Source organism: Pleuronectes platessa, chromosome 17 (genome assembly GCF_947347685.1).
Source record: "Pleuronectes platessa chromosome 17, fPlePla1.1, whole genome shotgun sequence".
Lineage (NCBI taxonomy): Eukaryota > Metazoa > Chordata > Actinopteri > Pleuronectiformes > Pleuronectidae > Pleuronectes > Pleuronectes platessa.
The window spans coordinates 21,675,417-21,687,991 of record NC_070642.1 but is presented as its reverse complement, the minus strand read 5'-3'; the positions used below and the strand labels follow the sequence as shown (position 1 = coordinate 21,687,991).

The 12,575-nt window shown below is 42.5% G+C and overlaps 1 protein-coding gene across 1 annotated transcript; it reads right to left on the bottom strand.

The window, feature by feature from the left end:
* Nucleotides 1-12,575, bottom strand: LOC128459866 (probable serine/threonine-protein kinase kinX). The gene is made up of 20 exons (XM_053444791.1): nt 11,619-12,575; nt 8,515-8,640; nt 8,397-8,423; nt 7,170-7,196; nt 5,012-7,030; nt 4,738-4,863; nt 4,106-4,312; nt 3,939-4,001; nt 3,780-3,818; nt 3,508-3,555; nt 3,262-3,396; nt 3,133-3,186; nt 2,945-2,998; nt 2,790-2,837; nt 2,415-2,690; nt 1,000-1,047; nt 870-914; nt 644-763; nt 503-538; nt 1-159 (listed from the first exon to the last, which is right to left on the bottom strand). The coding sequence occupies exons 1-20, from the start codon at nt 11,842-11,844 to the stop codon at nt 65-67; spliced, it is 3,819 nt and encodes a 1,272-aa protein (XP_053300766.1). The 5' UTR covers nt 11,845-12,575; the 3' UTR covers nt 1-64.

The window sequence follows — 12,575 nt, the reverse complement described above, 5'->3', positions numbered from 1 at the left end:
TCTGACGGTTGTTTCCCTTTGTCTAAATTTTGAAAGGAGTCACAAAAAGAGACATTGATCAGTGTCAGTTAGATTCTTCTTCTTCTAGATGTGAATCCAGACGTGATCTGATACCTTGAGCCTCTTTGACAGATTTCTTCTCAGCCTTTTCAGCTTTGCCTGTAACAGGAGGAACAGTCACTGATCTCAAATGTCTCTCTTTCATCGTGGTTTGTCTAGTTGAGTTTAAAGCTACGTTCACACTGAAAGAGTTACGGCTCAATTCAGATTTTTCTCTAGATGGGATGTAGCTGTTCATATTATCTTTAAAATGGGACCAATATCAGAGTCGGATGTGAACTGGTCATGACCCTGGAGATAAATCAGATGCGGGCCACCACACGTTACCAGATGAACATGAAGGAAGAAGCGATGAGTCTTAATAACACAGACCCAGTTCATTTCCTCTCCTCACACAAGTTTACAACCTGAGCACACTTACACATATAAAACATGTCCTCACCTTTCCTCTCTGCCGAGGTTTCTGACTTCATCTTGGCTGAAAATAAAAGACACGAACATGAAGAAATGGACGTGTTTCTGTACATGAGTTCCTCTGGGACATCTGGACGCCCGGGGTCGATGTTTGGACTCTAGACGTTACCTGGTTCAGAGGACGAAGGTCTGGACGGTTTCTCCTCTTTGGTCGGAGACGTCACGTTCGCCCTCTTGACGGCGTCGAGTCTCGTTCTCAGTCTGATCGGATGTGGACGCGGCTCCGGATCTGTTCACGGGATTCAAATTCATATCACTTGGACTAAATTGCAGTGAGGAGTTCACTGAGTTGATCAAAATCACAAATCAAGCCCAACATTTCCTGCCTGCTTTACCTTTCTTCACAGGAGCTGTCTTGGCTTTGCTCTTGACAGGAGACGCTTATGAGGGAAGTAAAATGATTAGTTTCCAGTTCCACATCCTGGTTCATTAACTTTTCAGTGGATCATCGGCCTGTGCACCTACCCGTCTTTTCAGAGGATGATTTCCTCTTCGGACGAACAGCTGCAGGCTCTGACGCAGAGAGGAGAGAGTCCTGATTAGATTTATATGGAAAACATCAGATTTTTCCTTCACATGAGAGATGGAGGTTCTTTTCCCAGTTTTACTTTCAAGCTGCAGCTTCATTTAAATTAATTTGTAAGGAGAATGTTTCCTCTTTCACTGAACAAATGTTACACTGCACGTCTTTGGACCCTTAACAACAAACATACCAAGTGTGAGGCTGATAAAATCAACGGTTCTCGAGATATATGAGCCTCAGACGTGGAGGAGTTATTGGAAATGATTTTGGACACTGAGACCAGCAGAAGGAGTCCCTACATGTGGCTGCAGAGGGAGCTGTCGCTCAGTGAAAGTGACAAAGTGTTGCTTTAATTCACTAAATTATGTTTTTACCTTTCTTTGCAGCTGCAGCAGTTTCAGGTTTTTCTTTCACAGTTTTCTCTGTGAAAATAAACAAATTGAATTCACCTCGACGCGATGCTCAGACACGTTTCATATTAAAATGTGCGTTACCTTTTTTAGCTGCTGCCGGACTTTTGGTTTTCTCTTCTTTTGCTGCTGAGTCTTTCACAACAATGAGACGATTGTTAATCCAAATAAATGTTCAATACAAAGAATAGATCCACAAGTTACTGAGTTCTTCACCTTTCTTTGCAGGGGCTGCTTTGGTTTTGTCTTTAGAAACAACAGCTTCTATAATTAGCAAATGAACGATGTTATTTATAATCTTCTCCAGTGTGTCAATCTGTTTGTGTTGTTATATCAACACAAAACTGAAATCACAGGTTGTATCATTCACAACAATATTGAAGTGTGAAGCAGAGACAACATCACAAATTACCTTTCTTTGATTTCGGTTTGGCTGCCGGCGGCTCTGAAGGATCAGGAGAGAAACAAAGTGCAGAGATAAGTTTCCATAATTAATTTATTCATGTGTCATCGTCACTGTTTCAGTGTTTGACAAAGTTTCCTGACGAATCGAGCCTTTAACAGATCTAGGGAATTGAACTGTACCTTTTTCTGAATCAGCCGCCTGAGTGGATTTCTTCTTAGCAGCTGTAAATTATCACATATTCATTATTCTACCATTCACTGATGTAATTAAAAGAAAGATAATGATGAATTTAAATAGTAATTAAATACCCTTCATGGGGGGGGCAGCCTTCACCTCTTCCTCCACAGTCACTGGCTCTTTAGGAAAAAATATTATTTTTTAAATTAAACTTAATAAGACAGCAGCAGCATCTAAAATCTTAATCATTCATACTTTATGCTTCTATTGTGAATTGTAAAGTTTTTCCAGATTAATTCAGTAGTATTCCTGGAAGGTACAGCAGTACTTTATGACAGTCAGGATCTTATTTATACCAACTCACCGTGGAGCCGAGGTGCCGCCGGCGGAGCTTCGGCAGCTGGAGCCTTGACCTCCGGCTGAACCGGGGCCTCCTGCTCTGGGGCCTCTGGCGCCGCAGCTTCAGCCGGCTGCGCTGCTTCGGGCGGCGGCTGCATCACCGGCTGCATCACCGGCTGCATCACCGGCTGCAGCGGCGGTGGATACGGTTGATACTGCATCAGTGGGGGGGGTGGTTGATGGTAGAGCGGCTGCATGGGCGGCGCTCCGGGATGGACGGTGAGCACCGGAGCAGACGGAGCTGGAAGGAGGTGAAGTGGTGTTTTCGTCATCAGAGGACAAACACAACTGTTTACTGAAGTTCTCTCAGGTGTCTCTGATAGGAGGACAGTGTAAGTACCTGGCATGGTGGGGGGGGGATACGGGTTGTCTGTGACGATGTGGTGAACTGGAGCATAAAGAGGTAATTTCACATGTTGACACTGAGGGGGGGGGGGGGGGGGGGGGGGTGAAATCACATGTTTATTTATTTGTCTTTAACGGTCTCATACGTACCGTACCAGCCGGGGGGGGACGGGCAGTAGACGGGTGCAGGTCTGCAGGGGCCGACTGACCCAGAGAAAATACATGATGGTTGTAAGCATCCTTAAATTATTACATTTTGATGGTTAAAGGTTAAAGGTTAAGGTTAGAGGACCTCCTGTGAGCATGTGACCACAGGCCTCAGTAAATATCAGACAAACCTTCTTGTCCAGATTCGGGGACGTCCTCTTGTCTTTTGGTCACTGTCTCTGTCGCTGGAAACATTCAGATGTAAAAACACGTAATTTCTGATCCATATCATCTACCAAGTATAAATATGAAGAAGTTACCTGGTTTGGAAGTTTTGGTCTTCTCTACTTTCTTGGCTTTGTATATTTGACCCTCTGCCCTCGTACCTCTGAGAAGAGCCGGGATCCTCCTGATCTTCCTGATCCTCGGCGGCAGACTCACTATTCTGGGAAGAGCTGGATGCAGCACAGGTTTTCATTTATTACTTCAGTTTTATACCAAATACATCAAGTTTATTCTGAGATGAATGTGTTTTAAAGATGAATCTTTGCAGTGTTCCGTTTTACCTTTTCTTTTTGGTTTGCCGTCTGTTTTCACAGCTTCACGGTCTGAAACTAAAACGTGAATAAAGTAAAGGAGCTTTTCTCACATTGTTTCAATTTCTGTTTTTATGATTAGATATTTTCCAAGACCTCAATCCTACATCAGTGTTTAAGAATAAAATATCTTAACTTCATTGACTTCATTTGTATTCAGACTCAAAGAAATAATGTGTTTTGTCTTTAACGTCCTTTAATCCCTGATTTCATTTAATGTATTTATTTATTTTTATCATTACCCTTTTTCCTCCTCGTGGCTGAAACCCTCCTCGGAGCCTCTGTAAGTAAAACTTTTTTACAATATTATTTTTATTACCAATCTGTGGACACAATATTAAATCTTCCTCTTTCATATAATAAGCATCTTAATTCAAGTTAATATATATGAAGACACAAACCTTTTTTATCTGCCATCTTGGTGCTGGACTCTTTGGTTTTAGCAGAATGTAAACATGGACAATCTGAAACCAGGAAGCACAGACTGAAACTTACACACGGAATTAAAACCCTTTAGTTGTTGTTGTTGTTGTTGTTGTTGTTGTTGTTGTTCTTGCTGTTCTCTCACCTGGGGCTTCACTCTTCGTCGCCTCCTCCTCCGGTTCAGGCAAAGGTCTGATCACCTCCACCGCCGCCCGCTCCTCATCGTCATCTTCATCGTACTCCTCTTTCTCATCTTCAGCCTCATCCACAGATCTCTGTGTTTCGGCCGGCGGCTCTTCGTCTCCTCCCTCGTCTTCCTCGACGGGAGCAGCCGGCTGACTGGTGACCGAGGCTGAAATAGGAAAAGTGTCTCTAACATGGATTTGTATTTATTAACGAGATTAAAGTGAAACAGAAGCTGAGTTTTCCTCCTGATCCTCAAATCAGAGACTCGTTAAAGAACAGTTGGAAGTTTTCTAACTTAAATTTGTTTCCATCGCTCGTGGGTTTAATAAAGTGACGTCAAATATTATTTATTCTTCAAATCAGTAACTTAAGTATGAGGAGAAGTATGAGGTTGTGAAACATTAGAATTTCATATCAATACACAAATATAAACAAAAAAAGTTAGGACATGAATGGTCCTAAATAAGAAATATTAAATATCAAATGTGTGAATTTAAATTAAACCCTATAAACCATATTTACAGTTGATTTTAATAACGCCATTATAAGATCTAATTAAAACTCAGAATCCATGATGGACGTGACACTGACCAGTTTCCTCTGTGTCCTCCTCCTCAGCCTCATCTTCATCACCAGCCTGACGGAGCTGCTCCTCTTCCTCATCCACCTCAGTCTTTACTGCCTCCTCCTGGACAAAGGACGCCGCTGCAGTGGGGGCTTCATGTAAAGTATGAAAATATATAAAAAGACATGGACTTTAATCTAAAACCAAATTCAGAATCATAACTCTGAAGAAGAATAAAATATTATTGCATCATTATCATAATGAACTCAAGGTGATGTAATGGATGATGCTGCACTTTACCTGTGAGCAGGATGTCGTCATCTTCATCATCGTCCTTCTCCTCATCATCACCATCATCGTTGTCTTCTTCCTCACCAGCTAAAAACTCTGATATGACCTCGTCTTCATCTTTTTCTGTGTAAATGAATGTTTCTATAATTGATTCTTGATCGAGCCTGAACTCAAACGAGCTGGAATCAATATCTTCATCGTCGTCTTTATCGTCCACGTCCTCTTCATCACTTGTGCCATAGGTGATGTCATCGCTGAAGACAGTCTCTCCGACAGACTCTTCATCTGTTTCCAGAGCATCATCATCATCATCATCACCTAGGACTCCACTGTCTGTGCTCTCCAAGGGAGCGACTTCAACTTCCTCCTCGTCTTTATCATCATCCTCTTCATCATCATCGGTTTTGTGATGATCATCTTCATCCTCTTCAGCGTCGAGCTCAACGTGGACGTCTTTGTCAAAGTCAATGTCAAGGTCATCGTCTCTGATGTCACTGTCTTCATCGTCATCTTCATCATCTGCAAAGTGCTCAGAGGAGGCAACCGAGACGTCTTCCAGATCTTCATCATCATCCTCATCAGTTTCCTTCAGGTCTTCATCGTCATCTTCAAGAGCGGCCAGAAGAAGAAGATTCTCGAGTTCCGGGAGTTTATGATCCTCAATTTCATCATCTTCATCATCCTCACTAACTGCGGCGACAGGAGGAAGATCAAGCTTCAGGTAGTCTTCCTCGCTGTCAGATGTTGCAACACCCTCAGCTAGTTTGTCATCTTCATCATCATCATCGTCACCATCCTCCTCTGCCTCCTCATCACTCGAGAGAAGTGCAGATTCACTGAGGTCTGAGCTGTCGATGAAGGCATCATCTTCGTCGTCTTCATCATCTTCGTCTTCTCCATCATCTTTGTCGCCTTCATCTTTAAGTTCATGGTCTTCATCATCGACTTCAGGCAGAGTCACATCTTCATCGGTGTCTTTGACATCAACAGGTGCGTCTGAGTCGGGAGACACGGCCGACTCTTCATCCTCCGAGGTGGGACTAGGTTCAGGAGAAACTTCATCATCGTCATCTTCATCATCAGCAGCTGCAGACTCTTCTTCATCATCTTCATCAGAAGCATCTATCTTCTCTTCCTCTACCTCATCATCTTCATTGTCTTCCTCTTCTTCTGCAGCCTCTTCTTTGACTTCACCTTCATCGATGTCTGCCACAGCTGCTTCAGGTTCCTTCTCATCCTCATCATCATCTTCATCATCTTGCTCCACCTCAGCAGCTACCCCCTTCTCCTCTTCCTCTGCCACATCCTCCTCTTCATCCACAGCTGCTTCATCTTTCTTCTCCTCCTCTTGTTCTTCCTCTGCAGGTCCTTCTTCCTCCTCCTTCTCCTCTTCCTCCTCCCCCACCTTGTCCTCCACTTCTTGTCCCTCCTCTTCCTCTATCTCATCTCCCACCACCGCTTCTGCTCCCTGCTCTTCGTCTTCTTCATCCTCTTCCTCCTCCACCAATGCTGTTCCCTCCTCTTCATCTTCTTCTTCCTCCTCCTCCTCTTCCTCCATCTCCTCCACCGCTGCTGTTCCCTCCTCTTCATCTTCTTCTTCCTCCTCTTCCTCTTCCTCCATCTCCTCCACGACTTCTGCTCCCTCCTCTTCATCTTCTTCTTCCTCCTCCTCCTCTTCCTCCACCTCCCCCACAACTTCTGCTCCCTCTTCGTCATCGTCTTCAATTACCCCTGCCTCCTCTTCTCCTTCAGCTTCCTCCTCCTCCTCATACTCTTCCTCCTCCTCATATTCCTCCTCCTCATATTCTTCCTCCTCCTCATCATACTCTTCCTCGTCCTCATATTCCTCATATTCCTCATCATACTCATCATACTCTTCATACTCCTCTTCATACTCCTCTAGTTCTTCCCCCTCTTCTGCATCTCCTTCATCCTCCTCCTCCTTAGCAGCCTCCTCTTCATCTCCCTCCTCCTCTTCCTCCACAGCGTCCACCACTGGTGGTTTCGTCTTTGCTTGCATCCCTACAACTGTAAAATGAAACCTGTTAATGTTTCAATCTTTGAAATGAATCAACAAACTGAACAAATATTATTAAAAGAAAATTGTCAATGTTTTTTTTAACTTAAATCAATCAGAGTAAAATGTATGTGATCAAAAGTTACCGACCTTTACTCCGAGATGGCAAAAATTCTCCTGGAGTATAACAAAATTAAAGTAAAATCAGCAACGTAACAAAACAAAGACACAGAATGAAGTGAATGAAAAACTTTGAATCTGGAGAAACTTTCACACACAGAAGATTATCACTGATTCCATGTTGAACAGATTAGTGGCGGCAGTTAGCTCAGACAGTTAGTGAGGAGTAGGCCAAAAAAAATCATCATATGAAGGATTAAGATGCAAATTAACAAGAATTAAATCTCAATTTAAGGGAAATAAAGTTATATTATGAGAAGAAAGTCATAATATAATGAAATAAAGTTGATATGTTTCCTCTCTGATGTTCTTTAAATGGCACAAATCCTCTGGGGTAAGAAACTGACTCTTCTCACGGGAACAGAAACGTTGTGTTAGTGCAGCAAATGATGAGAAACCACACGTCAGGTTGTACTGTTGCTTCCTGTTGTGTTACTGTTACACTGAGATGAACTCCTCAGTTATTATCTACAGTTAAACTACACATTCTCACAAAGAACTGGAGAATACCTTTTCTTTTCTTCACCTCCTTCACCTCCTTCTCCTCCTCCTCCTCCTCCTCCTCCAACCATCTTGAATCTTTGAGATGGTTTATACATGAAGTCAGTTTAAAACTAGCACCACAATAATGATAACAATATTAATATTAATGATAATTTTGTCATGTTTTCTCTTATAGATCCACGGGTGTGTTTCTAGAAATCGTAAAACCAGGTGATGTTCGTTCTCCTCACACGTTAAAGTTATTCAGCAAAAAGACAAATATTGAAATAGAAAAAGGCTCTTAAAGTCACGTGAAGAGAGATTTGCTTCAGTTTCCTTTGCTGTTCATTGAGATAAACTTCATTAGTCAAAGCAGCATCATCAGAGCATCATGGACAGTTTAGATAAGCCAGACTTTAAAATGACTGCTGGTTCTACGTAATAAATAAAGATGGACGACACGACAGCTCACAAAAGTGAAGCCAAAGGGCCTCAATCGCCCCCTAGTGGCTGGTTGCAGTACTGTGGGAGTAGAGTGGGATTGTGGCAGGAAGTGTAGACGCGTCGTCCATCTTTATTTACGGTCTGCGGTTGTAAAGAGCGTATAGAAATATATATAAAAGCCCAGCACATGTAATTAAGCACATTCAAAAAGCAGCTAGAGGCCATTTTTCATTCAGAAGCTGTAAAAAGAAAAGCTGCAGCGGCACAAACCTTTTTTTCTCACGGCGTACAGATTCCCTGGAGGATGAGCAGAGAGGAAAGTGACATCAGATAAACTGTGAACAGGTTTATTTAAAAACCGAGGAATCCGACACACACAGCTCAGTACCTTCATCTTCCTCCGGGGCGATCAGGTTGGCGGCAAATTTGAACATCAAGCTGATCACGTTTGTCGATTCCTCCACCACATCGTTCACCACCTTCATGGGGTCGGAGCTGATCTTGGTGAGGCCTCCTGGTGGAGCAGCGACATGTACACACACACACACACACACACACACACACACACACACACACACACACACACACACACTGGTCACTGCTTCTGTTGGATTGAAGCTGATCGCTCTCTATCAAACACAACAGATCATTTTATCAGCGTCTCACATTTCCTCACTGGAGACGAAGCCTTCGTTCCTCTGCAGTGAGGAAATGTCCCAAAACATCCACTTTGAAGCAAAACGGTTAAACTGAGGTGGGACCACGGGAATCGATCAGTGTCCCATTAGGAGCAGGAGTAACCCACAGACCAGTTTAACCACTGCAGGAGAACTTCAGTTCAGCAGATTGCTCAGCAGGTAGCACATAGAAAAAAGCCCATTGACCCTCCTCCATCCAGGTGCATGAGTTATAATCCGCTTTTAAATTGTAGAAACCATAATTTCTGATTTCAACATTCAACAGTCCCAGTGTGGTGGAGGAGGGCCAGTGTTCCCAGTGCAAACAGCATCTAAATATATTTTATATTTAAAGCAGCTGTAACGATCTGACTCTCAAATGATAAACTCTCAACCTGTGGAGATGTGAAAAGTAAGAAAACTGAGAATTACTGAATAATAATCAGCTGCATTATGGTTCAGATCCAGATCAAAATCCAGATCTTTTGAATTTAAATGTGGTTTTACAAGCTGGGACTTTAAGTGGCTCTACTGAGCGTCACTCTAAATTAAATTAAAGTTTGATAACATCTGAGGTATCCCTTCTAAGTTTCTCCATTTGCTGATATATTGGCATAGATTGTTTACTCCTTAATATCATTATCATCATCTGCTTCCAAATATCATCCTTTTTAAACATATGATCAACCAGCTTCACATAAACAGGCAAAATAAACACTGGGAAAAGATAAAACACGACAGAAAGATGGAGCTGAAAACGTGTGATTTAAAACATGAAGCTTGGTTTGTCCGTTTTCTCAGACGGGACCTAAAATCACTCAGATTTTGAAACTGAGTTTTTTCTTCTTCTCGAACAAATGAACAAGCTCCAGATAAATCGACACCTGACGTCTGACATCCTGACGTTAACAGACAGGAAGCAGCGTCCTTCAGGATCTACAGATCTTTATCGCTCGATGCTGTTAGTCGTATATCAGCAGCTTCTGCTCTGAGGAGTTAGTAGCAGATGAGGTTTCTTGCCTCTACGCCCTGAATCCTTAAAAACCTTCCTGACGCCAGGACCTGGTTGGAAGAGAAACACAGTCTCAATAAGCAAAGACATTAAAGCACAAAGAGGAGAGGAGGGAGGAGAGGAGGAGAGAATGAGAGAAAGAGAGGAGGAAGGAAGATAAAGTGATTCTCTGAAGATGACACAGACCGGTGACAGATGATGAATTTGAATGAAAACTGTGACAATAAGAACATTTATTTTTCCCTTAAATCATTGATTTCTCATCTTTCCGTCTCTTATTCAAGATGAAATCAGGCCTGAGGAAAAAGTGTGAATATGTTTTCTTGTTTCTGTGAAGTTTGAGGTTTGGTGTGAATCAGGGGCGTCGTTAGGCCTGTTTTATGTTCTTCATCCCCCCAAATAACTTTTTTTTTTAATTAAACTTTTGTTTTACACATGGACAAGTTATTTATAACTCTAGCATGCTACATATTTGAGTGCGTTTCGGGTTTGTATGTTTTCTCCCCCTTCAAATTACAATCCAATAGCCTCTCATCATACTTAACAATAAAAGACCGGGCACTAGGACCTTGGGGAGTCTGCATCGCTGCTGCGCTGACTCTCACTCTGCCAAGTAACGTCTCTCATCAAGACAGCAGGATTACAGCCAAGGAGTTTAGCTCATAGTAAATGATGCACGGAGTGAAATTGTAAGTACAGGTAGTTACAGAATGTGGCTCTGTAGTTGTTAACGATTGTTACCTGCTTCAATTTAGGTTTACTTGAGGCAAATGAAAGGGAATATTGTAATGAGCTATGTTAACACTAAGCTAGCTAGCTAGCTATTTTGTTAGAAAATGTCTCCAGTGAGCAAGAGTGTGAACGAGCAAATTTGAAATGTAAGAAATAACTATCGACAGCTCTCTAATCTTTGCATTAATATCTATCTCTAGTATTTTATAACAATAATATCAGTGCCTATAGAATGTTGTTGTTTATAATCAGTTCATATTTGTGTTGTCAAATTTCACAATGACCCTGAAATTCTGTCTCTTCTGTTATCTTATACTGAATGAATGCAAGCAAAGATACAGAGAAAAATCAAACTCTTTCTGATTGAACCAATCTATGAACTGTATGAAATATGGATATCCGCAGCCCCAAATGAGCCCAAAAAAATTGGTGTGCGCTGTGCACGCAAACATTCAGCATCCTTAGGGGCTAAGCCCCCCCTTTCTTTCAATCCTAGAAACGCCCCTGGTGTGAATCATGTGAAGAGTTAGAAAACTGAGTAGAGCTGAACATGTTCTGATGTTATGAGGAGAAATGGAAATGGAGATGACACTGTGACATGAAATATGAACAAGTGAAATTAGTGGATTTTTTATCATGTCAGTTAGAAACCTCAAGGACAAATATGAAGAAGTCAGAAGAGAAGGATAAAACAACATTTATGATAAAACACATAAAACCTTCTTGTATCTTTAGCCTGATCTGACCTGATTCTAGTTGACGTTATTGTAATTCATCATATTTTCAAAGTTTCCTGCTGAATATTGGAGATAAACTCTGGTTTTTAATAACTTCTGAGTCTTTTGAACTGATCTCAGTTCAGCTTCACTCTGATTGAGACAGTTGAAGCTGTGACTCTCAGTCAGTTCTTCTCACAGGAGATGGAACCCACTCACCAGAGTCACAGAGAACAGACGCTCAGGGAGAGAAGGAGGAAACTTTCTCTTGTTCACACTCACACATCAGACTCACTTTCATCAAGCTGCTGGGTCAAGATGAGAAAGGTGCTGAGAAGAGAGCAGCTCTTCTTACCTGAGAGAGTCTTGTAGTCCATCAGATCGAACATGATGATGAAGACACAGGACCAGGTGATGACGAGGGCCAGGACTAGGATCCAGGCCAGCGGGGAGCTGAAGGTGGAGGACACGTCCTCTGTGAACGTTTTCTTTGGCGTCCGTCGAGACTGCGAGCCGGCGTCGCCGCTCTTACTGTCGATGACCATGGTGGTGGTGGAGGACCGCGCTGAGGAGGGAAGCATGAGAGACCGTGGTCAGATACAGATATCACCTTGATCGCCCCCTGGTGGCTGCAGCTAGGCCATACGCTCTGCCTCCTCCATGTCGGTGGATGGGACATGGATCAATGTAAAAATTACGGGTTGAATAAACTATCTCACACTGAGGATTGTTCAAGTGTTTTTTTTCTTGTAATTTCGGTTTGAACTATTTGATGATATTAAAACATAGTGAAACATCATGATTGACAGCTGAGACTGAGACCATCTTTACTTAAAATCTATGAGTCATACCCAGATACCAGTTTGTTAGGTTCATCTAACATCAGATTAATAGTATTAGTATTAATACTGGAGGTGAGAATAGAGCAGATATACTGAGATTCTTTCGATGATGTCATGACTTTCATCAGAAATGAACAAGACGACTTGTTAAACTGAAGAAAACACCCGACTCCCCCCGTTTGAGTTTGCATCTGAAAGAACTTTGTTCAGTTTCCAAAACTCCTGAAGCAAAAACCCTGAGCTGCGACGTCAGAGTCCCTGAATCCAGTGAACCCAGTTTGGACAAACTCTCCGTCCCCCTCCAATCCAACGCCTCTGTCGAACACCACTTTCCAAACCCAACTGTAAAGGGTATGACCGACCATCCGTGCACGAGTCCTCCTTTTATGGCCGACCCGTCTCCACACTGTGGAAGACGCTTGTGTTGTTGCTCTGTCTCCGTGACGGCTCAGCTCCGAGCAGCCAGTCGG

Coding starts and splice junctions, on each gene's coding strand:
- LOC128459866 (XM_053444791.1), bottom strand. CDS start 11,844: ATGCTTCCCTCCTCAGCGCGGTCCTCCACCACCACCATGGTCATCGAC. Junction 3,556..3,779: donor AGCCACGAGGAGGAAAAAGG/GTAATGATAAAA, acceptor TTCACGTTTTAG/TTTCAGACCGTGAAGCTGTG. Junction 3,397..3,507: donor CGGCAAACCAAAAAGAAAAG/GTAAAACGGAAC, acceptor TGCTGCATCCAG/CTCTTCCCAGAATAGTGAGT.